General features: G+C 36.5%; 1 protein-coding gene across 5 annotated transcripts in view; it reads left to right on the top strand.

Moving 5' to 3' along the window:
* The window catches only part of SEC24B (SEC24 homolog B, COPII coat complex component), a 99,037-nt gene that overhangs the window by 29,845 nt on the left and 42,861 nt on the right, over positions 1–26,331 (top strand). For 3 of the 5 annotated variants that reach the window (XR_007151515.1, XM_047855612.1, XM_047855611.1), the window contains exons 3-4: positions 4,626–4,799; positions 12,987–13,091. Coding sequence is in view for 4 of the 5 variants with exons in the window: in XM_047855612.1 (XP_047711568.1) it covers positions 4,626–4,799; positions 12,987–13,091 (279 nt within the window). In the remaining variant the exon portion in view is untranslated. The remainder of the gene's footprint in view (positions 1–4,625; positions 4,800–12,986; positions 13,092–26,331) is intronic. The other 2 variants (XM_047855614.1, XM_047855613.1) reach the window with 1 other exon arrangement.

The following is a 26,331-nucleotide window of genomic DNA, read 5'->3' as shown; positions in this document are numbered from 1 at the left end:
TCATACCTTAAGAAGCTCTGCCCTAGAGAAACTTGCGTATCTGCACCAGGGACATGTTCAGGAATATTTATAGCAACACTGTTTGTGAAAACAAAAAATTGGAAACCCAAAAGCCAGTATAATAGAATGGATAGGTTATATCATTCCAATGGACTACCGAACAGAAGTGGAAATGTCATATACGGTTGCACACATAAACCTGAGTGGACCCCAGAAATTTAACGTAGGAAGTCGTGGACGTTATCATGGGAAGACCCTGTTACTTAAAAATGGCTCAACTGAAATATATGGAGGATATGTTGTGTGTCCAAGAGGACAGAGAACAAATAAATGGAAATACTGTCAGCCTTGCACAGAGTCTCCAGAACTTTATGGTTGGCTTTTTCTTGGACTTATGGCTGTGCTTCTGCTTTTTTTATGTTGGTTCGTTGGTTCTTCATCAAATGGATTGTGTGTGTGTTTGGTGTATTAATCGACCTTTAATGTCCAAAAGAGGCATGGATGCAGAGCATAGGAGATGTGGTGGGGTCTCAACTTTTGCTTCAGAAATGAGGGAGAGATGAACACAAACCAGACATTTCCAGCTGGCCACACAAGTCTGGGAAGGCAGGGGAGAAACACAGACTTGGACATTCATAAAAAAATTCAATAAAACCAACGTATGTAGTGTGATATTGTTACCGAGTTGAAAAGCAAACAGGGGCGCCTGGGTGGCGCAGTCGGTTAAGCGTCTGACTTCAGCCAGGTCACGATCTCACGGTCCGTGAGTTCGAGCCCCGCGTCAGGCTCTGGGCTGATGGCTCAGAGCCTGGAGCCTGTTTCCGATTCTGTGTCTCCCTCTCTCTCTGCCCCTCCCCCGTTCATGCTCTGTCTCTCTCTGTCCCAAAAATAAAATAAAACGTTGAAAAAAAAAAAAAAAGAAAAGCAAACAAAAAAAAATGTTTAGGAATACTTGTATGTGTGGTAAATTATTTAAAAACGAATGCAAGGGAATAATAAACAGAATTCAGGAGGGAGGACTTCCGTGAGGAGTACACTGATCGCTTCAGCAGTTTGGGAAATATTTTATTTTCACAACTGGATGCTGAGTTCATGGGCATTTTATTATGTTTTTATATATGTGTATATGTATATATGCACAGATGTATCACATAAACTCTTATCTATACCAACTGTTTTATTAAAGAAAAAAGTTTGTCAAAGCGAGGAGTGAATTTATTCCTCTTTAATGGGAAAGAGCATGGCAAGTTCAAGGGACTGGAAGAAGAGCAGTGAAGCTAGAGGAGAAGCACAGGCCAGGGTGAGGCTAGGGACTTAGGATCATTCCAGGCCTTGTTAACCATGTTAGAAAGTTTTGAGGGTAAGATGTTTTGTCTTCACCCCGAAGCACTGGCAGAATTCTGAAGGATTATAAGCAGGTTGGAGACTGGCTGTAACGTTCCAGAACAGAGAGGGGCCCTGTTTAAAATTACTTATCTTTGACTTTGTGCTTGGAATTGCTTTTGAAAAATTAATTGTGGGAATCGTTTGAGGCGTAGGATGATGGAATTGTTCTCCATAGAGGTTTTTTTCTTTCCTTCTGCCAAGTGCCTCTGGGTACTACCAGCTTATTGCACTAATTCATTTCCAGGCCTCTTGATTTCCTGGACTATGAATGATCTGAACCAAAGCTCCTTGTGTTTATAAGGATTAGATTCCTGGCTTATCCTTATCCTAAAGTTATAACCCTTCAGAGTACTATCTTAAAAGTGGAAGTACGGGTACCTTATCAGGTACCCCATCTGGTATGCCCTGGCCTCTGCAAGTCCACAGAAAACAGATCAGGTGTGTAGCAGATATCCACAGTGTGCAAGCAGCTTTGAGTGTTAGCTATTTTTCTGAGTTTTTAATTTCTTACAGATTTGGGCCTGGAATTTCATTAATATCCTGTTAGGTCTTTGATAATTTTTAAAAATAGTTTTTAAAGTTATCTTTAATGGGAGGTTTGGTCCTTACTGAGGCAGAAATATCCTCTCCATTTTTTAGACAGTACCTTTTAATTACCTACCACAAGCTAATGTAAAACTAGCCTATTTACTGGGTCTTCATGCCCCCTTCTCTGTTCTCTGTCACCCAATATTAGATGACTGTATCTTAGTTTTCCCTTTGTACTGTTAACTATATTTATCACTCTGTTATGTTAGCAGTTTTAGTGATTACATCAGTTATCTAATTCTGGTCTAAGACAAAAATGGCTTACTATTTTTTGTGGTCTGTGGGTTGGACAGTTCTGCAGGTTTTTCCTGGACTCACCCGTGTGTCTTCATTTAGCTAGAGGCTTGGCTAAGTTGGAAGATCCTAGGACTTCACTCATGTGTCCAGCAGTTGGTGCAGAATAGTTCGCTGGGGTACCTAGGTTTTTCAACACTTAACTAACTTCCTTACATGATAGTCCCAGGGTAGCTACAGGGTGTCTTGAGATTTGAGTTCTGGGACTTGCATAGCATTACGTCTGTCACATTCTGTTGATTAAAGTCAGTCACAAGGTTAGTCCTAATTCAGAGAGAGGGAAAATAGACTCCATTTCTTAATGAGAAGAATTGTAACATATTGTGACCAGGTTTTCAGTTCCCCACAATGACGTTTGTCCTTCCTAAAAATGATGAAGTATAACACACTTAGACTACCTTCCACCTTCTTCCCCATTCCCCACATTTATATCATTTATACACTATGGGACATATAACATGTTGTGTGTGTGTGTGTGTTTTTTTAATTTTTGTTTATTTATTTTAAATAATCTCTATCCCCATCATGGGGCTTGAACTTACCACTCCAAGATCAAGAGTCACATGCACTTCCAACTGAGCCAGCCAGGTATCCCAACATATAACATATTTTGTTCTGTCACCATATTCCTACATTTGTTTTAGTCTTACACATTCTAAGTTTGTCTATATAGGCACAGACACATTATACATGTTTAAACATACATACATGTATGCATATATATAGATATATTTTCACTGCTCACTACTAGTCTTTTTGTCATAGGGTGTTCCCCCCTTTTATTTTTTTTTAATGTTTATTTATTTTGAGAGAGAGAGTGCGCACAAGCCAGGAAAGGGCAAAGAGAGGGGGAGAGAGAGAATCACAACCAAGCAGGCTACATGGGACACAATCTCACGAACTGTGAAATCATGACCTAAGCTGAAATCAAGAGTCAGACGTTTAACTGACTGAGCCACCCAGGCACCCCTTTCTTAACTTTTAGATATAATTGGCATATAACGTTGTGTAAGTTTAAGATGTACAATGTGATGGTTGACATGACACATATATGTACTACAAAAAGATTACCATAGTAGGGTTAGTTAATATATCCATATCATCTCACATAATTACATGTGTGTGTGTGTGTGTGTGTGTGTGTGTGTGTGTGTGTGTGTGTTTGTTTGTGTGTGTGTGTGGTGAGAATATTTAAGATTTACTGTCTTAGCAACTTTCAGGTATTGTTAACAATAGTCACTGTGCTGTACATTAGATCCCCAGAACTTACTCATCTTAAAACTGAAAATTTATGGTGACAGATGGTAAGTACACTTATTGTGGCGAGCATTTCATACTGTATATAATTGTCAAATCGCTATGTTGTACACCTGAGACTAATACAATATTGCATACCAACTGTACTTTAATAAAAGAAAAATAAAAGTTTATACCCTTTGACCACTGTCTCCCTATTTCCCTTCCCCCCAACCACCCAGGCCTTGGAAACTACCATTCTGCTCTGTTTCTATGAATTCAGCTTTTTAGATTCTACCTACAAGTGAGATCATGTGCTATTTGTCTTTCTCTGACTTGTTTTACTTAGCATAATACCGTCAGGGTCCATCCCTGTTGTTGCAAGTGGAAGGATTTCCTTTTTTATGGTTGAATAATTTGTGTGTGTGTGTGTGTGTGTGTGTGTGTGTGTGTGTGTGTGTGTTTTATCCATTTATCCATCAGTGGACCCTTGATGGATACGCTGTTGCCATGGGTTTTTAATTACCTCTTGGTTGGCTGAAGATTATCCTCCAAATCAGGCAGTTTGACCTATCACAAAAGACCCACTGTGAATCACAAGTACTTTATTCCAGACGTCCAACCTAGTGTTACCGTTGAGTCCTTACTTAGCTATATGTGAAATACAGCATTTGATTAGCAGCAGCAAATAAGATGTGGCAGTTTATAATAAAATACGGGATCTGAGCTGATACTGGAAACATTTGAACGGGAATTCGTGGACATTACTGCAGAAACAACCTCTATTCATCTTATCTTAGGTACCACTGCATAGTACAATAATGAATTAATAGCAGTGATGATTAGTAAAGTAAAACTGTTTGGGATTCATTTTGTTTAAAAAGGTAAGGAAGTTTATGAGATGTTTTAGGAAAGTTGCCATTAAAGGTTATTAAAACATTTGGTAAGTTTCCAGTTTTTCTTAAAATCATATCTTTGAACCACCTTATTTTCTCTATGTAATACTAGATATATGTGATGCTACTGAAGTTTCTACAAGAACTTCATATAAACTGTATTTTGTTAGTATTTTGATGTCTTTCCAGTTGATTCCTGTGAATGAAATAGTTTTCTGTCTTTAGTTGCAGATTCTTTATCTTGTCCTGTTATGCAAAATGTTCAGCCTCTCAAGTCCAGCCCAGTCGTATCCTCTGTTTTGTCAGGAGCCTCATCAACAAGAACACCTCCTGCTGCAAATCGCCCAGTTGAGCCTGTAGCCTCAGTTACACAGCCATCAGAGTTATTACAACAGAAAGGTATTTGAAAAATTTATTTTACTGTATACAGAGTACACACTCACATATATACACACACACTGATTCAAATAGCTGATTTTAGAAAGTCAAACTGTATAACTATAGTTTATATAAAATATGAAGTGATATAATTTCTAATCTCAGTTCAAACACTTTTTTGTATATTAACTTCCAGTCTCTGCTTATGACTATATATTTTACATAATTGTAGTCATAGCATATATACCATTTTGTGTTTTGCTTTTACATTTATTAAATTATACACAGTTCTTCATATATCCCCACAGTTGTCAGTCATTTTCATGGCTAATACTTCATTGTGTCAATGTATTATAATTTACTAATCCATCCCTCAGTTATGGAACATTTCTTTCCTGTTTTTTAAATATTACTATAGTTGTAGGATAAAGCACCCCAGATTTTTTAATTTAGTGACTCTCCATATCCTATTTGATGTTTTCTCTGTTATTATTATTAATGAAAGTAACTTTTGAGCCACCTTTGGTACTGAGAGGGGTGAAAATTAAATTGTAACCCATACCCTTGCAGCACTGACAAACAATATGGTTTATTCGTTTGCTTGTTGAATGTTCTCCATGTGTTAAATAAGTGACAGGTAACTAAAAGGTGTTGTTTTGACCCTGCTTCCCTACGTTGCCTTTTCTTTTGGCAGTATTCTTGGTTATTTTCTACCTGGCTGAAACTCCAAATCTATTGATGTTTCAGGTTGATGTACTGTGTTTTTCATTTGATGAGAAATAACTGAACTATTTTTAGGAATCTATAGTTTGTATTTCCAGAGCAACCATTAGTAATATTTTAGAGACTATGCTTACTGTATAATGACAGCTTCTTACCTTGAATATGAAGAATTCTCTTTCATTTTTCTCTCTTATGTTCTGAATCTCAGAAAAAGCATCTTAGATTGATCTCACAACTTATTATTATCTGTTGAGTATGTGGTCAAGAGGACTTTCTATCATTTAATCAGATTATACATTAAAAATGTTCTTATTTGGCTTTATAGGAAAACCACCTGCAGCACCATGGAGTGTCCATGGATTCCCAAGAAGCCAGTGGGTATATTGGGAATAAAATCTAGTTTTTTATAAGTGTTTGCCTTTAAAATGAAGGACTAGTAGGAAATGTTTGCTTATCATGAGTAGAACAAACTTAAGAGTAGGTTGAACCCCTGACTAAATGAATGGTATCTTTCCTCGGCATTGATGACTGCTTCCATTTCTTAAATATCTTGCTTGTTTTGACCCTTTACATTGCCCCTGCTGATATCTTTTTTCCTATTATATTTTCTTTGTTAGCATTTTACTTTAAGTACCATCCTGCCATTTTAAGTATCATTTTGTAAGTATCATCATCCCTACAAAATAATCCTAATTATGTGTTTTTCTTACTAATAAGATAGATTTAATAAAATAGGTTTGAAAAGAGGGGCTACCATTTATTGAGCACTTACAGTGTGCCAGATACTTTTATCTTACTTAACCCCCATTATCATCCTATAATATCCCTGTTTTACAGATGAGAACAGTGAGATTCAGAAAGATTAGGGAGTTTGCCCAAGATTATAAATTACTCTGCCCGAGTAGCAGAGTGAAAGATTTTTAACTGAAACTTTATCTTTCTGTAAAATAAGGTGAATTGTTTTGTAGGCTGTTAACAAGCTCTTGATTTACCTAAGAGAAGCTCCTTGAATAAGTAACAGAAAAGAGAATACTAGAAACATTTGAATTGTAGTTTGTTCCTTTTTTTTTTTAAGTGAGTGATTGGCTCCTTAGTGGCCTTTGGATAGATGTGCAGTGTACAATATATCATGTGAGGTAGGGCTGCCACGTGTGTTGTGCAAGTTATGGTTTATGTGAATGGTGCCTGTTGTAGTTGGATGGTATGTGGGCTGCACAGGCTATGCTGTGGTTCTGATATGACTACTAAAATATTAATACTTCAAAGAGATTTTAATATTTTTCTCCTAGCTTCAGAGATACTCTTGCTTTGTTGTTCTCAGAAGGACTACACATTCTTGTACTGGTTTTAAGATAGGAGGCTGCTAATTTTGGTTTGCATACCTCCTAAAAAGTTTTTGTAAAAACTCTATTAACTACTTGGACATTGGTCAGATTGACGGCTAAAATTTTCACCAAAAGTTTAAATAGTTGCAGTTATGTAATTTCAACATATTGCATACATTGACTTTTAAAACAAAGAGGTTATATTATTCTTTGTATCCACTAGAATGATACCTACTGTCACCCTTTTTAAAAATGCCTAAATGAGCCCTTCTTTAACATTTGGAAAGTTTACATTTTTTTCCTTTTCTCCTTAATGTCATACTCTTTCCCCCTGAATATAGTATGATCATTTTATATATATTAATATATATAATAATATAATATATTCTTAAGCTAGAAACTCTTTTATCAATCTATTAGAATAAGATAAACTTAAGATAAATTTCATTCATGGTTTTTATCTTCACACATACAATTGCTAAGAAATTTTTTTCATGTAAAGAAGATAGGAATGGTATTGGAAGGCTTTTATTAAAGTAGTGTTTTTCTTTAGACTTTTTAACGTTTTTAATCTTCTGGGTTACATGTCAGAATTTTTATTGTTCTTTGTTAGATTTTATTTTCCAGCTTGTAGATAGATAGTACCATTATTACTTTCATGTAGCAGTTTATAATTTTAAAACAGCTTTAATTTTTATTATCTCAATCATCAGGTAAAGCAGGCATATCATATTTCATCTTCCTTTTATAAAAGGAAAAATTGAAGGTTAGAAACGTTTAGGTGTGTTCCCCAAAGACACAAACTCTCTAGGTAGGGGGTGCCAAGACCCCATGTAGGTCCTCTGGCTCCAAACCCAATCCTTGTTTTGCTGAATCACCAATTATTCAGAGTATTGTGAATTTCATTATACTTTTGCCAATATAACATCTCATCACATCCTTTAAATGTGTTTTTATCAAAAACTTTAAAGTGTGATGTAGGTCATTTGTTTTATATATGGCATCGCCATATAACCTAATTGGCAAAGGCAGTCCTCATTTTCAAACCAGTGAGACAAATTTCATTCTTTGCCAGAAAATGTGACTTAATTTTTTTAATCCAAGGGAATGTGTTCCTGGAGTTTCAAAGGGGTATCATAAACTCCGCTGAGCAATAAATTATAGCATATATCTTCTAAGCCAAATTACTAAAAGCAGTCAAATTTAAATGTCAAAGACCAAATATGATTAATGTATCCTTTTTTATGGTAGACTATAAAAATTAGGCAATGAGTTGATAAGCTGTTTTTCGTTACCAAATTTGAAATAAAGGAGTGTAACATCTATCTGATATTACACTATTTAGAAGTGAGGATTTTCTTGAAAACCATTGTATTCCTATAGTAAATATATGCATTATGTGTATCAAACTCTGGTATTTGGCGTCTTTAAAATATTTAAATAGGAATCAAGTATAAAAATGAAAAGTAATTCTGTTATTTAATCAGGCATCATGATTAAAATGTTCTCATGTTGGAGTGCCTGGGTGTCTCAGTTGGTACCTGACTCGATTTCGGCTCAGGTCATGATTTCACAGTTTGTGAATTCGAGACCCATGTCATGCTCTGTTCTGACAGCTCAGATCCTGCTTGGGATCCTCTCTCTCCCTCTCTCTCTGTCCCTCCCCCGTGCTCTCTCTCTCCCTCTTTCTCTTTCTCAAAAATAAACATTAAAAACAATGTTCCCATGTAATTAATTGAAAAAAGAAAAACATATACCACTAAGTACTAACCGATTTACCCACTAGTAAATATTTTTGCTATTGTTAAAAGGAGGTAGAAATAACTAAATATTGTATAAAATATAAGGAGGTGAGAAGTGATTATAATCATAAATATTTTATGATAAAATAGGTTGTAAAATACTTTATTGAACATTTCATGTTGACTTTGAAAGAAATTATGTAAAATTTTTATCTATGAGTTTTATCCAATGTATCTTGAAAAAAAATTGGTCATCCTAGAAAACATTCTACTTGTTTTTAAAAGAATTAACATGGCTAAGAATACTCTTCAGATTGGTGGAAGTTTATTTTTTGTAATGACTTGTTCTGTCCCCTGTAGGGATAAATATTAAGAATAGCTGAAAATAATTGTTTTTAATTAAATATACACAAAAACATGTTTTTTAAAGTTCATTAATAATAATAGCTAATAATTATATAGTATTTAGTATATTTCAGTCATCATTTTAAGCTTTGAAATATATTAATTCACTTAATCCTCACAACAACCACTATCTGAGGTAGTTCTTACCCCCTTTACAGATGATGTAAATGAAAACCAGAGAGGTTAGTAATTTGCCCAGGGAAACACAGCTGGTAATTGATAGAGCATAGAATTGAACCCAGAGCCCCCATCTTTATTCAGTGTTCTGCTGCTTGTCTCTTCAGTGTTTCTTACTGGTTTTGCTTTGTCCTCATGGTACTCTTTCAAAAGCAGTGGGTTCTTTGGCAGTAGTGCCTGTGAGCTGCATACGTGCAGAATTATTAAATAAATTCATCATTACTCCCACCAATTTACTTTTCACTATTTTTGAGTTAAGAATATTCCATTGAGCCCCAACCCTATTTCTAACACCTTTCGTCTTTAACCGAAACATGTATGGCAAGATAAAAGAAAGTCTGTAGATTGAAGGTGCCTTGATTAATCATTTAAAGAAGGAAGAAGCTTTCCCTTTAGTCCCAGAGACATTTTTATATCTCAGGGCAGTGTAAGATTTAGGAGAAGTTAAGGGTATGTGTTTCCTTTGTAAAGTGAGAGAATGGCTGTTAACACAGGCACTTTCTAAGGTGGGTAAGTTTTAGAAAGACTACCATGGGAACTGATTCTCTTAAAGCCATTATTTTGCAGGAACTCTTGGAAAGTTTTAGAGTATGCATATGTAGTTTGAAGACCAGCTTAAAGAGAGGTAACAGTCGCTCAAAAGTCTGAACTCTTGAATTTAAAAAAGCTAGCTTCCACAAGGGATTTGTTCTCTTCAGACTAATTTTATTTATTCCCAGTGTAGCTGTATCCAGGGAACAGTGAAGATGCCCTTTATTAAGCAGCTCCAAGGATACAGTCTCTTGGAGAGTTTGCCTGAAGGTACTTTAATGTGATAGGTAGTTTAAACTGAATGTCCTTTTTAAGATATTGGGGCCCTGTTGGTAACAAAGCTCTTCATCGTGTCAGATTCTATCTATGAAGTGTGTCTTGCCTCTTGGTTTACTAAGATTCATACCTTGAAAGTTCTAAGTAAAACAGTAAGTTAGGATGTAGCATTCCTGCCCCATTTGGCGCAGGTGGAGATGGAGGTGGCGGTGGTTGGAGTGGAAGGTACTCCATGTACATCTCTACAGTGGCTTTCCGGCTGAGCTCTAGAAGACCTTACGTTCTACCACCTCATATATGCAACCTGAGTATCTCATGCATAGGTTCCGGCTCTTAAAGGAGGTCTGAATAAAGGCACTCAGGAAGTTCACACATATCGTAGAGTAGATGACTTGGCTGTCAACCCCCTTTTGGCTGTAACTCCCCATTTGTTGCAGTTTGTATGAACTGTACCCAGCCTAGAGCAGGGCTTTAAATAAGGGTTGATTGTTATTCCAGAGCTCTTATCATTTCTCTGTGGAGTCACAAAAATATCATATTCTTGTGCCATTAATATTCTCAAGCTTTAAACAGAGTTTACTTGGACAAGCAAAGGAATGCTAAATTCTGAGCATAGTAAGAGTCATAGTTGGGGAAGGACTCAAATCTTGACACTGCCATCTCTAGAATTTCTCAAAAAGGGACTGCGTCCTTTTTTGAGAAAGTAAAAATTTGAGTATTTTGTATGACATTCTGTTAATACGGTACATTGACAGCCATAGTATAACCTAAAATGATACATTACTCTATTTTGTCTTATTCATAGGTTTGTTCCAGTTCATTAAGTAGTTCTTTAGATTTTTTTTTAATCGTATAGTCTTCTCATTTGTTTCCAATTAAGCACTGCATATTTTTCCAGTAATAAGTGAATCTGTTAATTCAGTAAATCTAGACAAAGAGAGGAAAATGTTTTATCATGCATATAGGTTTGTGCTTTATTTTGGCTTTTTTGATTAGTTACAGAGTCAACATCCTGCGTATTGATTCAGTCATGAAAAGAATGGATTCTCTTTTGATTTTTTCCTGCTTAGTGGCCTGTCTTAGCGCAGTAAACGGATTTTCTTTTTTGTCTTGTTTCTTCTTATTTTATACACACATATATACTTTTTAAAGTGCAATGCTAATTGCATTTTGAGAAAGTACTTCATTTTTAAAGAAGTTCTTATTAAATTGAAGTATTTATTTTCTGTACTATCTTTTTACTGTTAACTTGTGTTTTATTGCAGACTTCTTAGTATATTTAACCTAAGGTCTAATATTAGTCAAATTTTCATGTTAAATAGGTTTTGTTAGAGGAACAGGCCACTCTGAATTTGGTCTTTCAGGGTGTCAAGTTGATTTCTCAGATAAGTTTGTAATAACTACTGTTTATCTATATTTAAAAGATGTTTCAGCAAAGCCAGCAGATTTTTCTGTGACTTCTTTGGTCCCAGTGAGAAGATCAGAGCTTCACTCATCTGCAGTTTAACCTTTGCTCTCTTCTGAACTCAGATTTTTCTCTTTAATAGCATTTTTCCTATGATAGCCATGAGTTATGTTTATTAACATAACGTGCTAATTTGTTTATTTATTTATTTTTTTCAATATATGAAATTTATTGTCAAATTGGTTTCCATACAACACCCAGTGCTCATCCCAAAAGGTGCCCTCCTCAATACCCATCACCCACCCTCCCCTCCCTCCCACCCCCCATCAACCCTCAGTTTGTTCTCAGTTTTTAAGAGTCTCTTATGCTTTGGCTCTCTCCCACTCTAACCTCTTTTTTTTTTTCTTCCCCTCCCCCATGGGTTTCTGTTAAGTTTCTCAGGATCCACTGGTATCTGTCTTTCTCTGTATGGCTTATTTCACTTAGTATCACACTCTCCAGTTCCATCCACGTTGCTACAAAGGGCCATATTTCATAACGTGCTAATTTAAAAGGTCACCTGAAAGAAAAAAGACAGCAAGCGTCAGGGGACTACCATGTGAGTTTGATGAGGCATCGCTTCATTGTGCTTCCAGTATTGTGAAGTGTTCTTAAATATCCACACTGTGTTTCGGTGTCATTTTTTTTTTAATCTTTTTTTCAAGTTGAGCTATAAGATTTTCTTTACAAGGATATTATTTTTTATTTTTGTATTTTAAATTGGGATTATTTTATTTTCCCTCTTAAAATTTTGTGGATGTTAGTCTAATTTTACCACATTAATTAAATTATAAAAACACCCAGTCACTGTTTTGGGGAGGTGGGGGAGAAGAGTTATATAGTTAAACCCGCTGTGCCTTTTCCACAGAATCTTTCTTCTTGGTGTGTCTTACAAGACCAGTCTTATCCACCTACCTCAGACTTACATGTAGGCAATAGGCTGAAGCTGAAATGATTGGCCATCTCAGAAAATTCACTGTTTTGTAATTGTCACACTTGTAGGACCACAGGTAATTAGCTCTTTTTTTTTTTTTTTTTTTTTTTTTTTTTTGAGCATCTGTGAGCAGAGAACTATTCTGAATACAGTTCTTTAACTGTCATTCTTTTTCCGTTACGAGAACTGAGTTACCATCAAGGTGGCATTAACAGAAGGAAGGTATCAAGTATTTGTATGTGTGTTGAATGCTGTATAAATTCATTTGAGTAGAAATGATCACTGCTCACCAAGAATGCGCAGTCCCAAAGGATGTATGCCACAAGGGCCCCAAGGTCAATGAAGGTAAACATGTATGGAGCTCAGTTAAATTTTCAGAGTATCACTGCAGTTTCCTAAATATTATCAGCGTAATACGTGGTACGTTTTTCACACTTAAACCAGTTATTATAAAAGCTGCTTTTACTAAACTGCTTTGCAGAGATTTTCTAATGGTTCCAGTTTTGATAATAAGTTTGCTAACATTAAAATGCATGCTGGGATGTTCTTTAGAATGTCAGAGTTCTTTCTCACTTTTGATGCAATGTCAAAATTTTATTTCTCATCTTTCCTGTTGGTTTGACTCTTGTGTTTGTGCTTTCCACTTTACAGGCATGCAGTATGGTGACTATGTTAATAATCAAGCTAGCTCCGCACCAACTCCCTTGTCATCAACTTCCGATGATGAGGAAGAGGAGGAGGAGGATGAGGAAGCAGGTCTGCTTTAGCTTTACACCAGTTCTTGATCTTTTCCTACTCAAGCTTTCTTTTTATGTCCACAGTCTGTTAGCCTTTAAAACAAGAGTGTCTGCAGATTTAGCTCAATGAACTTGCTTGGTTTGGGTTATAGAAGGTTGGTTCACTTGAAATGAGGTGTTTTTGCTTGTTTTATTTTTCCTCCTTTGGACATCTCTACCATTTTGTAAGTAACAACACATCTTTCATGATGATAGAGTGCTTTCTTCTTTCAGAAATGCATTCCCTCTCATGTCACATGCCAAAGAATGAGTCCTAACTGAAGCTTTTGGCTTATGGATTGCTTTAGCACCCTTTGAGGAATAATGTTTTGTTTTCTGCTCTGCATGCTACCTAAACTAATCAAAATGAACCACATGGATTTTATAATACTGATAGAGAAATTAACAGTGTTTCTTTGAGGTCCTTTTTGGTCCTTCTTGTTATATATTTAGGAGGCCCAAAATTTGTAGTTATGATCTTGCTTCATGAAGTAGTAGTTCAGATCTTGGTAGGGGAAGAAGTTGTACATATGATTATGTGTTGCAGCCTGTTGAATATCTTTTTCTGGCTTTGTTGGGTAGAGCACTACTAAACATTAACCAGTTCAGTTCCTCCATTATTCTAACAGTTTAAGACAACCATTAAGGCAGATATTTCAAATTATATATAGCCATGATTCTCCTGTTATTTTTATTATTGAATGGAAGGATTTGCTCTAGAAACAGTATGTTTAAACAAAAGTTTATTGGGGCGCCTGGGTGGCTCAGTCAGTTGGGTGTCTGACTTTGGGTCAGATCATGATCTCGCGGTCCATGAGTTCAAGCCCCACGTCAGGCTCTGTGCTGACAGCTCAGAGCCTGGAGCCTGTTTCAGATTCTGTGTCTCCTTCTCTCTCTGACCTTCCCCTATTCACGCTCTGTCTCTCTCTGTCTCAAAAATGAATAAACGTTAAAAAAAAATAAAAATAAACAAAAGTTTATTTCCTGTGCATTTTTAAAATATTCAGATCCTGGGGCACCTGAGTGGCTCAGCTGGTTAAGCGTCCGACTTTGGCTCAGGTCATGATCTCACAGTTTGTGAGTTCAAGCCCCACGTCGGAGTCTGTGCTGACAGCTCGGAGCCTGGAGCCTGCTTCAGATTCTGTGTTTCCCTCTCTCTGTCCATCCCCGGCCTGTGGTCTGTCTCTGTCTCTCAAAAATAAGTGTTTAAAAAAAAATTTTTTTTTTAAAAAAAAGAGGATTGACTATATTCAAATACTGGTTAAAAAAAATATTCAGATCATTATGCACAATTCGAGGAAGGGTAAAAGATAGAGGGTTACAGTGGGGAGTAATTTTTTTTTACCTTAAATATATAAAATACTCATCTATCTTTTTGGATTTTTAGTAATGTTTAATTTTTAAATAATTTTTTTAAAATTTCAGCCTTATAGAAACATTGGTAAGAAGAGGAAAAGAAATTCCCATGTACACTTAGATAAACCATTTTTGCCCCACTTACTTCATAATTCCACATTTTTTCCTGCATCGATTGCAAGTAAGTTGGAGATATCATATAGTTCCTTATTATAGGAACAATGTCTTATATAACACAGTGCAGTTATCAGGATATTAAACACTGGTGCAATATCAGCTACACAGCCCATAGTCACAGCTCAACAGTTGTCTCAGTAAGATCGTTTATAGCTATTTTCATGGTCCAGGATCCAATTCAGGGTCATCCATCGAGTTTTGTTGCCATTTCTATTTAGACTCTTACCATCTGAGATAGTCTGTTAACCTTTCTTTTTCTTGACTATGACAATTTTGAAGAATATAGGCTAGTTGTTTTGTAGAATGTACCTCACTTTGGGTTTATCTGATGTATCCTTGTGATTAGATTCAAATCATGTATTTAGGCAGGATTACCACTAAAGTAGTGTGTTCTTAGTGCATTCTCTCCAAGGCACATGATGTTGATTTGTTTCCATATTGATGGTGTTAACTTTGATCACTTGATTAAAATGGTGTCTTCCAGGTTTTTCCACAGTAAAGTTACTTCTTTTTCCTCTTGGAGTTAATAAATAATTTGTGGGGAGAGGTGCTGGAGGGGCTCAGTCAGTGAAGCATCTGACTCTTGGTTTCAGCTCAGGTCACGATCTCAGGGTTTCGTGAGTTCAAGCCCCACATCAAGCTCTGTGCTGGCAGCCGGAGGCCTGCCTGAGATTATCTCTCTCCCTCTCTCTTTCTACCCCTCCCCACTTGTGCTATCTTGGTCTCTCTCAAAATAAATAAACTTAAAAAAATTTTTTTTGGCAGGGGCACCTGGGTGGCTCAGTCGGTTGAGTCTCCGACTTCGGCTCGGGTCATGATCTTCTGGTCTATGAGTTCAAGCCCTGTGTCGGGCTCTGTGCCGACAGCTCAGAGCCTGGAGCCTGCTTCAGATTCTGTGACTCCTCTCTCTGCCCCTCCCCCCATTCATGCTCTATCTGTCTCTGTCTCAAAAATAAATAAACATTAAAAAAATTTTTTTTAATAAATAATTTCTGGGGAGATTTTTTGATAGCATGTAATGCCCTGTTCTTTACTATAAACTTTCACTCAGTTTAGGTATTCATTGCTGATTTTCTAATTGCAACATTCCTTCAATATTTATGAGCCAAGGTTTCACTGTAAAGGAGAACTTTTTCTTCTCCCTTGTTGACTTCTTTGGGTTCATATTGATTCATGGATTCTTACTTTATTCGCTAGGTAATAATCTATTACAAACATTGGTTATTTTGATAGCAACTTATCCTAGTTTTGGCCCAGTGACAGCTCCTTCAAACTGTTTTTTAAAAATGTTCCCATGGGGTCACCTGGGTGGCTCATTCGGTTAAGCATCTGTCTTTGGCTCAGGTCATGATCTCACGGTTCGTGAGTTCAAGCCCCACGTTGAGCTCTGCTGACACCTCGGAGCCTGGAGTCTGCTTCGGATTCTGTCCCCCTTCTCTCTGCCTCTCCCCTGCTCATGCGCGCGCTCTCTCTCGCTCGCTCGCTCGCTCGCTCTCTCTGTGTCTCTCCCCCTCACTCTGTCTCAGAAATAAACATTAAACAAACAAACAAATAAATAAATAAATAAAAGTATTCCCATGAAGGCCACCTGGGTGTCTCAGTCGATTAAGCGTCTGACTTTGACTCAGGTCATGAACTGACAGCATGTGGGTTCCAGCCCCGCATTGGGCTCTGTGGGAACAACTCAGAGTGTGGAGCCTGCTTCAGATTCTGTGTCTCCTTCTCTTTCTCTCTGCCCCTCCCACACTTGTGCTCTCTCTCTCTCTCAAAAATAAATATTAAAAAAAAAATTTTTTTTAATGTTTCCATGAGTCTTTAAGCATATATTTTAAGCACATTGAGGTCTCAGTAAGATGTTCCTAGCTCATCTTACATTGCTTCAACCATGGACTGAGCTTTTTCTCCAAATAGTCCTATTTTGTTTAGTGGAAAAGGGTATTTTAATGAAACCAAGATCTGATTGTAGTGTGTCGATATTGCTACTAAATGGATTATTGTTCCCAGGCCCTGAATTATTACTATTTAATGTATATGTTATTCAGATCCTCTCATCCTTATTTTGCACATTTCAAAAATGTGTTATTTTGTATAATGTTGTCAGCCTAAATTACTCTCATTTAAAAAAAATCTTTTTAATTCCAGTATAGTTAACTAAATTACTCTCATTTTTATTCTGCTTGCAATTAAGTGCAGTGGTTGAAACTTCTGTTTCCTTAGACTGAAAAAATTTGGAAATCAAAAAGATTAAGCATTTATGGTTTTTCTCCAATTACCTTATCTTGTTTAACCATTTTTTTTCTTGAATATATTACAGATTTAAAATTCTGAGTTCTTTTTTTTTTTAAAGGTTTTATATAAATTCCAGTCAGTTAACATACAGCATAATATTAGTTTCAGGTGTACAATAGTGATTCAGCACGTCTGTACATCACCCTGTGCTCATCACAGCAAATGCGCTTTTTAATCCCCATCACATACTTCCCCCATCTCCTCACCCACCTCCCTTCTGGTAACTGTCAGTTTGTTCTCTATAGTTGAGTTTGTTTCTTGGTGTTTGCCCCTTTCCCCCTTTTCTTCCTCTTGGCTCATTTGTTTTGTTTCTTAAATTCCACATATGAGTGAAATCATACGGTATTTGTCTTCTTTTTCTGGTTGACTTCAGTTAGCATAATATTCCAGCTCCATCCACAGCCTTGCAAATGGCAACATTTCACCCTTTTTTATGGCTGAGGAATATTCCATTGTAGATATTCATATACCATATCTTTATCCATTCATCAATTGATAGTTGGGGCTATTTCCATAATTCGGCTATTGTAGATGATGCTGCTATAAATATCGGGTGCATGTATCCTTTTGAATTAGTATTTTTGTATTTTTTGGGTAAATACCTAGTAGTGTAATTGCTGGATCTTAGGGTCATTCTGGTTCTGATTTTTTGAGGAACCTCCATACTGTTTTCCAGGGTGGCCACACCAGAAAAATTTCTGAATTCTTAACTCATGGCATTTGAACTATAATAATACCTAACATTTTTGAGCACTTACTGTATGCCAGTGCCGGCACTGAAGAGTTAATACGTCTCCCTGGGGTTTTGTGTCAGTGTTTCTAGATTCAAATCCTGACTTTGACCCTTCCTAGATTTGTGACAAGTTTCTTAAACTCATTGAGTCTCAGTTCGTTCATCTGTAAAATGGGAATAACAATACTAATGAGATTACATATGGTTATTTTAAGGGTTGAAGGTTTTCTTTGTAAAGAGCCTAGAACACTATCTGGCAAATGGTAAGGACTCAAAAAGATTAATTGTCGTTGCTAACATTGAGATGATGTTTGTTTGTTTGTTTTTTATTTTTTTATTTATTTTTTTTTTATTATTTTTTTTTTTTAATTTTTTTTTCAACATTTTTAATTTATTTTTGGGACAGAGAGAGACAGAGCATGAACGGGGGAGGGGCAGAGAGAGAGGGAGACACGGAATCGGAAACAGGCTCCAGGCTCTGAGCCATCAGCCCAGAGCCTGACGCGGGGCTCGAACTCACGGACCGCGAGATCGTGACCTGGCTGAAGTCGGACGCTTAACCGACTGCGCCACCCAGGCGCCCCAGTTTGTTTGTTTTTTAGATAGTGAGTGGGGGAGGGGCAGAGAGGGAGAGAATCCCAAGCAGTCCCCATTCTGTCAGCACAGAGCCCAACATGGGGCTCCAACTCACAAACTGCGAGATCATGAGCTGAGCCAAGATCAGGAGTTGGATGTTTGACCAACGGAGCCACCCAGGCGCCCTGAGATTATATTTTTGTTTCAGTTTATTCTTCTCCACAATCCTGTAAGGCAGAGATAATTGGCTTCATTTTACAAATGAGTTGACTATGATCTGAACAAGCTAAGTAACATTTGTCTCTGGTCCAACAACTACTAAGCAGCAGAGTGGGGAGTCAAACCAAGGCCTCTTTGTCTACACGAAGGTGTGAAAGAGAAAAGGTGTCAAAGAGTCTCTATCTCCTAGTGAGAACACAAAGCACTGGAGTAGGAAGGAACTAAAGGGCACGTGGCAGTAGTCACTACTCTATTACTTACATATTATCTTCCTCCTGTGCCTTTTTTTTTTTATTATGGAACAAAATAATAAGACTATACCATGGACAGTTTTACTAGAATCCTGGTGTTCTCAATCCATGGTTTGTTAAAAAAGTCATATGTTTGTTGATTGCAAATTAAAGACATGTTTTGAGTAGGAAAGAAAGCAGTCAAGGAAAAATATGCTTTTTTTTCTTAAAGATTTTATTTTTAAGTAGTCTCTGACACCCAACATGGGGCTGGAACTTAGAACCCTAAGGTCAAGAGTCACATGTTCTGCCAACTGAGCCAGCCGGGCACCCCAGAGATCTTAGCTTTTAAATGAATTTTAGGGGCACCTGGGGACAGGAGCACTCAGTCAGTTGAGCATCTGACTCTTGATTTCTGCTCAGGCCATATTTTAGGGTCTTGGGATCAAGCCCCACGTTGGGGTCCATGCTAAGAATGGAGCCTGCTTAAGATTTTCTTTCTTGATAAAATTTAAATGAATGAATGAATGAATGAGTGAATGAATTTTAGTTTTATTTTTTTAAACCTGCTCAGTTGCAATAATTTTTTCCTATGTAAAGAGGTAAAAGACAGTGGTTCAAGTTGTGGGGATTACATATAAGTATCTATAATAAAGAGATTTGGAGTGCTCTACTTTTTAAGCATTCCAGTGGTATTCATTCCTTATATTCATAAGATTTTTGTGTGTTTTGTTCACATGGAATTGTTCTCCAATTTTGAAAAAATTTATCAAACAACAACAAAATATTAATGGGCAGGTTTGGAAATCAGTAAAATTCCTCTTTATGGTAAAAGAAACTACTTGTTTAGCTTTTCACTTATTAAAGCTTATGGTTTTCTTGACAACAAGGTTACGCAACAGTCCAGTACAGGAATATTTTTTTTTAACTTTCGATTTTAAAGGAAAGCTTTTATTTCAGTTTCAATCTTACATTTACAATCTAATTATATTTTCTAAATGACATGCTATAGGTAGACTTTCTTTTAAAAATTTTCTCACGAAATGGGGCGCCTGGGTGGCGCAGTCGGTTAAGCGTCCGACTTCAGCCAGGTCACGATCTCGCGGTCCGTGAGTTCGAGCCCCGCGTCGGGCTCTGGGCTGATGGCTCAGAGCCTGGAGCCTGTTTCCGATTCTGTGTCTCCCTCTCTCTCTGCCCCTCCCCCGTTCATGCTCTGTCTCTGTCTGTCCCAAAAATAAATAAATGTTGAAAAAAAAATTTTTTTTTAAATAAAAATAAAAATTTTCTCACGAAATACACACTAGAAAACTACAATAGGATTTTTACTAGGGGCAGTCATATTTTGTTAGAAGCTCCTAAAAGTTCAGAATTGTTGGAGAATAAACTTTAAAGGAAACTTGAGCAACTAGCAAGCTGTCAGGTTCCCATATGGTTTTATCTTAAATTCTTCTCTTTAGTTTATTTGGTCTCAGGTATTGACTCCTTTAGTTGTTAGTGCTAGAGTGGACCTTCTGTTAGTTTTAGGTACTGTACTGCAGACAGATACTGTCAGACTTGTAATAGTAAGGGATGCCAACTTGAAAGTGGGAGTGAAAGGGAAGAGCAATGGAATAAAAATGGAGAAGTGAAATAATGTCAAAGAAGGAAGTAACGCAAAGACTAATTCAGACTTTAGGCTGTGCTCAGCCCTGTTCCCTGAAAAACACTGTCAGTTAATCTTCAGTTAACCTGCTGTACAAACTCTCAGTCACCTTTCCTCTAGGGAATTTTCAGGTTAGGAAATGGCCAGAGAACAACAGGAAGCTTTCTTACATGGCTCTGGGAATGTGACAGCTTGGTGCTGCATTTTGTAAGTGCTATTGGAATAAAACTTTTGATTTTTCGTAATGAGTTTTAAGGTCATAGTTCTTGTTTGACTTTCACACAAGCTAATAGTAATTACTCAGTGCTAGGTGCTGCATCAGAGTTAATGATATGTTTATGGTTTGCCTTGGGAATTTTAAAAGATAATGTCGTATTTTGACACAGAATGAGTTAAAGTCGACGCCTGTAGATAACAAGACTTTATTGGCCTACTTAGGTCTCACTTCCAAAGAGAATTTTTCTTTTTGTTTATTCAAGTATGTATGTAATACAGTATTATTAACTATAGTACTAGAGCTGTACATTAGATTTCTAACCGTATTCATCTTATAACTAGAAGTATGTACTCTTTGACCAATATCTCCCCCCTTTTCCCACCCCTGAAGAGAATCCTTAAAAGGTTCAAATCTGTCTTTCCCTTTATTTGATGTACTATTTTATTATTTTAACAAGTAAATATCTTTTAGCTGAATTCAATACATATGGAACGGATTTTTTAAATTTTATAAATTGAACACATGTCCTGGGTCTCTGAAGGATATAAAAGGATATTCATGCTACAAGAAAAGTATTTGAGGGTTTTCAGTATTCATATACATTTTTTTTAATGTGGTACCTGTTACCTGAATAATTAGCTTGTAAACATCCTGTACATAGATATATGATTGCTATAGCTGTAAACTCCCAACTTTCTGTAAGATGAGAAGCAGAATATTAGGGGTTCAGTGGGAGGAAATTTGGTACCAGCATCTAGAGTTAAAATTTTAAAGGTACTTTCAAATAGAAATAGTATTCAAGTAGTAATTAGATGTCTAGGCTAGCCCCAAATATGATTAAGTGCAATACTAAACATTTGAAAATGCTTTATTTTTTTCCCCAGCCAGCAAATGTATAGTATTTAGTCAATAATATAGATTATGTGGTATATAAGTGTCTGCAAACTGGACCTATGTAATGTTTAAGAATGTGGACAAGTCCCAAAGCTATTCGTTTAACTAAAGCCAGCTTGTACCCAGAAAGCAGTATTTTGCTTGGTATTATGGTTCCAGAGATTAAGACAGCAGCATAGCCTCCTCCTCAAATATGATAGGAAAGCATATATGATTACAATATATCTTGAAAAGTACATTAATTAGGAGTTGAAAAAATGTCCCAGCATAGGAGTAGAAATGATTTTCCATGCATGTATCAGAAAGGTTTTATGGAGGATTTGAAATTTGAAGGATGAGTAGGAATTTGCCATGTGGAAGAACAGAATGTAGGCTAGTGAACCAATATATACGGTGTATAAATGCCAGGAAAGATGGTGTGTTGGGTGCAGAATGAGATCAGTGTGATTGCATCATAAGGTAAAAGAGAAAATGGTATAGGAATAGGAGAGAAATAGAGGTGAAGAGAGCAGGTGGGAGCCACATTTTGTAGTTCCTGTTTTGATAAAAGGTACTTAGACTTTATTCTGTAAGATGGTAGGAGAATTGTGAAGGTGCTTTTAAGCATGTTCAGAATGTCAACTTGTAAGTTACATAATGTACCTCTTTAAAAAAAAAAAACGCCGCTTTGACTTGTTCTGGCAGTGATGGCATGACCTAAGTAGAATTAATCTAAACATTAAATTTTAGAAAAGTTTGAGTCTGTAGTTCATGTGGATTTATCCAAATAAACTTTTATCATTGATAAACTTTTTTGTCAATGATAAACTTTTATCATTGCTTTGCTATTTCAACAAGTTCAAAATAGAGATTTGCATTGGTTCTTTTCTTCTGAAAGTGAATTTTAAAGTTTATTTATTTGTTTTGAGAGAAAGTGAGCAAAGGAGAGGCAGAGAAAGAAAGAATCCCAAGCAGGCTCTGCATTACACGCTGAGCCTGACGTAGGGCTTGATCTCAAAATGGTGAGGCCATGACCTGAGCTGAAATCAAGAGTCAGATGCTTAACTGACTGAGCCACCCAGACACCCCTGAAAGTGAATTTTAAAGTAAACTAGCAGGTTTCAAATTTTTCAATAAATAAAACAGTATTTGTACAAAATTAATACTTTAAAGTTTGTAGATATAGCATTATTATTAAAATTGGCCAAATTTTTAAGCATTAATATTTGATTTGGCATGAAGGAAGCTAAGCAGCATAAGTAGTATGTTCCTTAAAGTAATTTGATACATGTAAGCAATCTTACCTTTCAACTTAATTTTTTTTCAAGAATAATTATTTCTTGATATTTATAAAAGTTTTGCTTGATGAGAGAGAATGCTATGGTATTTTTTTTAACAATAGCTTTATTGAAATACCATAAAATTCACTCATTTAAATTGTACCATTTGGCAGTTTTATATTAACAAAGTTCTGCAACCATTGCTATGTAATACCAAAACATTTTTATCACCCCCAAGTAGAAACTTTCTGCCTTTTAGCAGTCACTTCCTGTTCTTAATTCTTGTATGTACACACACACACACACACACACACACGCTTACAGATCTGGGCAACCACTACTCTACTTTTTGTGTCTAGATTTTTCTATTCTAATATTTCATATAAATAGATTATTTAATATGTGGATTTTTGTGACTGGCTTCTTTCTCTTTAAGGCATGATGTTTTCGGGGTTCATCCATGTTGTTGCATGTATCAATACTTCCTTCCTTTTTATTGCTGAATAATATTTAATTGTGTAGATACATCCCATTTTGTTTATCCATTCACAAGCTGATGGACTTTTGGGTTTCCACTTTTTAGCTATATGAATAATGCTGCTGTTAACATTCATGTGCAGCTTTTTGTGGAGGTGTGTGTTCTCATTTCTCATAAGTGGAATTGCCAAGTCATAAGGTAGCTCTGTTTAACCTTCTAGAAACTGTCAAGGTGTTTTCCAACATGACCGTGCCGTTTTCCAGTCTCATGAAGTTTTCAGTGTCTGCACATTCTTGCCAAAACTTGGGATTATCTGTCTTTTCAATTATAGCCATCCTGGTGGATATGAAGTGGCATCTCATTGTTACTCTGATTCTCATTTCCTTAGTGGCTGATGATGTTGAGCATCATTTCATGTATTTATTGGCTCTTTATCTTCTTTGGAGAAATCTCTTTTTAAGCCCTTTACCCATTTTTAATTTGGTTGTCTTTTTATTGTTGAGTTATAAGAATTCTTTTTATATTCTGGATACTAGACCCTCATCAGATGTATGATTTGCAAATATATTCTCCCATTCTGGGAGTTGTCTCTTTTTTTTCCCCCCATGGTATTGTTTGGAGCCCAAAAGTTTTTAAGTTGATAAAATCCAATTTATTTTTTTCTTTTTGTTGCTTGTGGCTTTAATGTCATATTTAAGAATCCTTTGCCAATCCAAGGTCATGAAGATTTACTTCTGTACTCTAAGAGTTGTAGTGCTTACATTTAGGTCTGTGATCCATTTGGAGTTAATTTTAGTGTAAGGTGTAAGGATGGGATGAAAGTCATGTAACATGAAATTAACCATTTTAAAGTGTATCATTCAGTGTCAGTAGTATAACCTCCTCTATCTGATTCTAGCGTTTTGGTTGCTGTGCAGTCACCACTTCTATCTAGTTCTAACTTTGTGAAGGTACTGAATGGATAGAACTAAACTTTCATCCTACCAAAAGGAAACTCTTTTCATTAAGTAGTAACTTCCCAATTTTCACTTCTCTCAGCCCCTGGAAGCTGGTCTACTTTGTATCTCTGGAGACTTAACCCATTCTGGATATTTTATATAAATAGAATCATATAATTATGACCTTTTGTGTCTCACTTCTTTCATTTAGCATGTTTTCAAGGATCATTCACACTGTAGCATGTATCAGTACTTTATTCCTTTGTATAGCTGAAAAATATCCCAGGCATTTTGTTTATCCATTCATCTGTTGATGAATATTTAAGTTTTGGTGTCTTGTGGAGGGGAGGGGTGGATTTACTAAACAAAGATTTTATTTTATTATTGAAGAATAGTTAACATACAATGTTATATTAGTTCTAGATGTGCAGCATAGTGATTTGACAATTCTGTACATTACTCAGTGCTCATTGCAATAAATGTAGTCACTGTGTGTCACCATACAGTGTTTTTACAGTATTATCGATTATATTCCCTATGTTGTATTTTCATCGCCATGACTGATTTTATTTTATAACTGGAAGTTTGTACCTCTTAATCACTTTCACCTACTTTACCCATACCCCTACCTGCCTCCCTCTGGCAACCACCAGTTTGTTCTTTGTAGTTAAGAGTCTGTTTTCTTGGGGCACCTGGGTGGCTCAGTCGGTTAAGCATCCGACTTCGGCCCAGGTCACGATCTCATGGTTTGTGAGTTCGAGCCCCACATCGGGCTCTGTGCTGACAGCTCAGAGCCTAGAGCCTGCTTCAGATTCTGTGTCTCCCTCTATGTCCCTCCCCTGCTCATGCACTCTCGCTCTCTCTCTCAAAAATAAACATTAAAAAAAATTTTTTAAGTGTTTTCTTGTTTATTTGTTCACTTGTTTTCTAGATTCTACATCTAAGTAGAATCATATGCCGTTTATTCTCTGACTTATTTTACTTAGCATAATACCCTCTAGATCCATCCATGTTATAGCACATGGCAAGATGTCATTCTTTTTTATGACTAATATTCTTGTGTGTGTGCGTGTGAGTGTGTGTGAGTGTGTGTGTGTGTGTGTGTGTGTGTGTGTGTGGTGACATCTTCTTTATCCATTCATCTATCAGTGGACATTTGGGTTGCTTCTGTATCTTGGCTATTATAAATAATGCTGCAGTGAACATAGGGGTGCACATATTTTTTCAAATTAGCTTTTTGGTTTTGGGGGGTAAATACCCAGTAGTGGAATTTTTGGATTGTATGGTATTTTGGGGTTTTTTTGAGGAACCTCCATACTGTTTTCCATAGTGGCTGTACCAATTTACATTCCCACCAACAGTGCGTGAGGGTTATGTCTCCTTCACATCCTGACCAACACCTTTTTTTTTTTTTTTGATGTTTATTTTTGAGAGAGAAACAAAGACAGAGCATGAGCAGGGAAGGGGCAGAGAGAGAGGGAGACACAGAATCCGAAGCAGACTCCAGGCTCTGAGCTGTCAGCACAGAGCCCCACATAGGCTTGAACTCAAGAACCGCGAGATCATGACCTGAGCTGAAGTCAGAGGCCCAACCGACTGAGCCACCCAAGTGCCCCTGACCAACACTTTTTGTTTCTTGTGTTTTTGATACTAGCTAGTCATTCTGACTAGTATGGGGTGATATCTCATTGTGGTTTTGATATGCATTTCCCAGCTGATTAGTGATGTTGAGCGTCTTTTCATGTGTCTGTTAGCCATCGGTATGTCCTTTCTGGAAAAAATGCCTATTCCAGACCTCTGCCCATTTTTTAATCAGACTGTTTTTTGATGTTGAGTTTTTATGAGTCCTTTATATAATATTAGCCCTTTACCAGATATATGATATACAAATATCTTTTCCATTCAATAGTTTGCCTTTTTGTTTTGTTAATGGTTTCCTTTGCTATGTGCAAGCTTTTTATTTTGATGTAGTCCCAGTAGTTTATTTTTCCTTTGTTTCCCTTGCCTGGGGAAACATATCCATAAATAAATTGCTAAGGCCACTGTCTAAGAGATTACTGCCTGCATTTTTAATTCAGGAGTTTGATGATTTCGGGTCTCACATTTAGATCTTTAATCCATTTTAAGTTTATTTTTGTGTATGGTGTAAGAAAGTGGTCTGGTTTCATTCTTTTGCATGTAGCTGTCCACTTTTCCCAGCACCATTTATTAA

This window comes from Prionailurus viverrinus, chromosome B1 (genome assembly GCF_022837055.1).
Source record: "Prionailurus viverrinus isolate Anna chromosome B1, UM_Priviv_1.0, whole genome shotgun sequence".
NCBI classification, from domain to species: Eukaryota; Metazoa; Chordata; class Mammalia; order Carnivora; family Felidae; genus Prionailurus; species Prionailurus viverrinus.
This window is presented reverse-complemented; position numbering and strand designations above follow the sequence as displayed.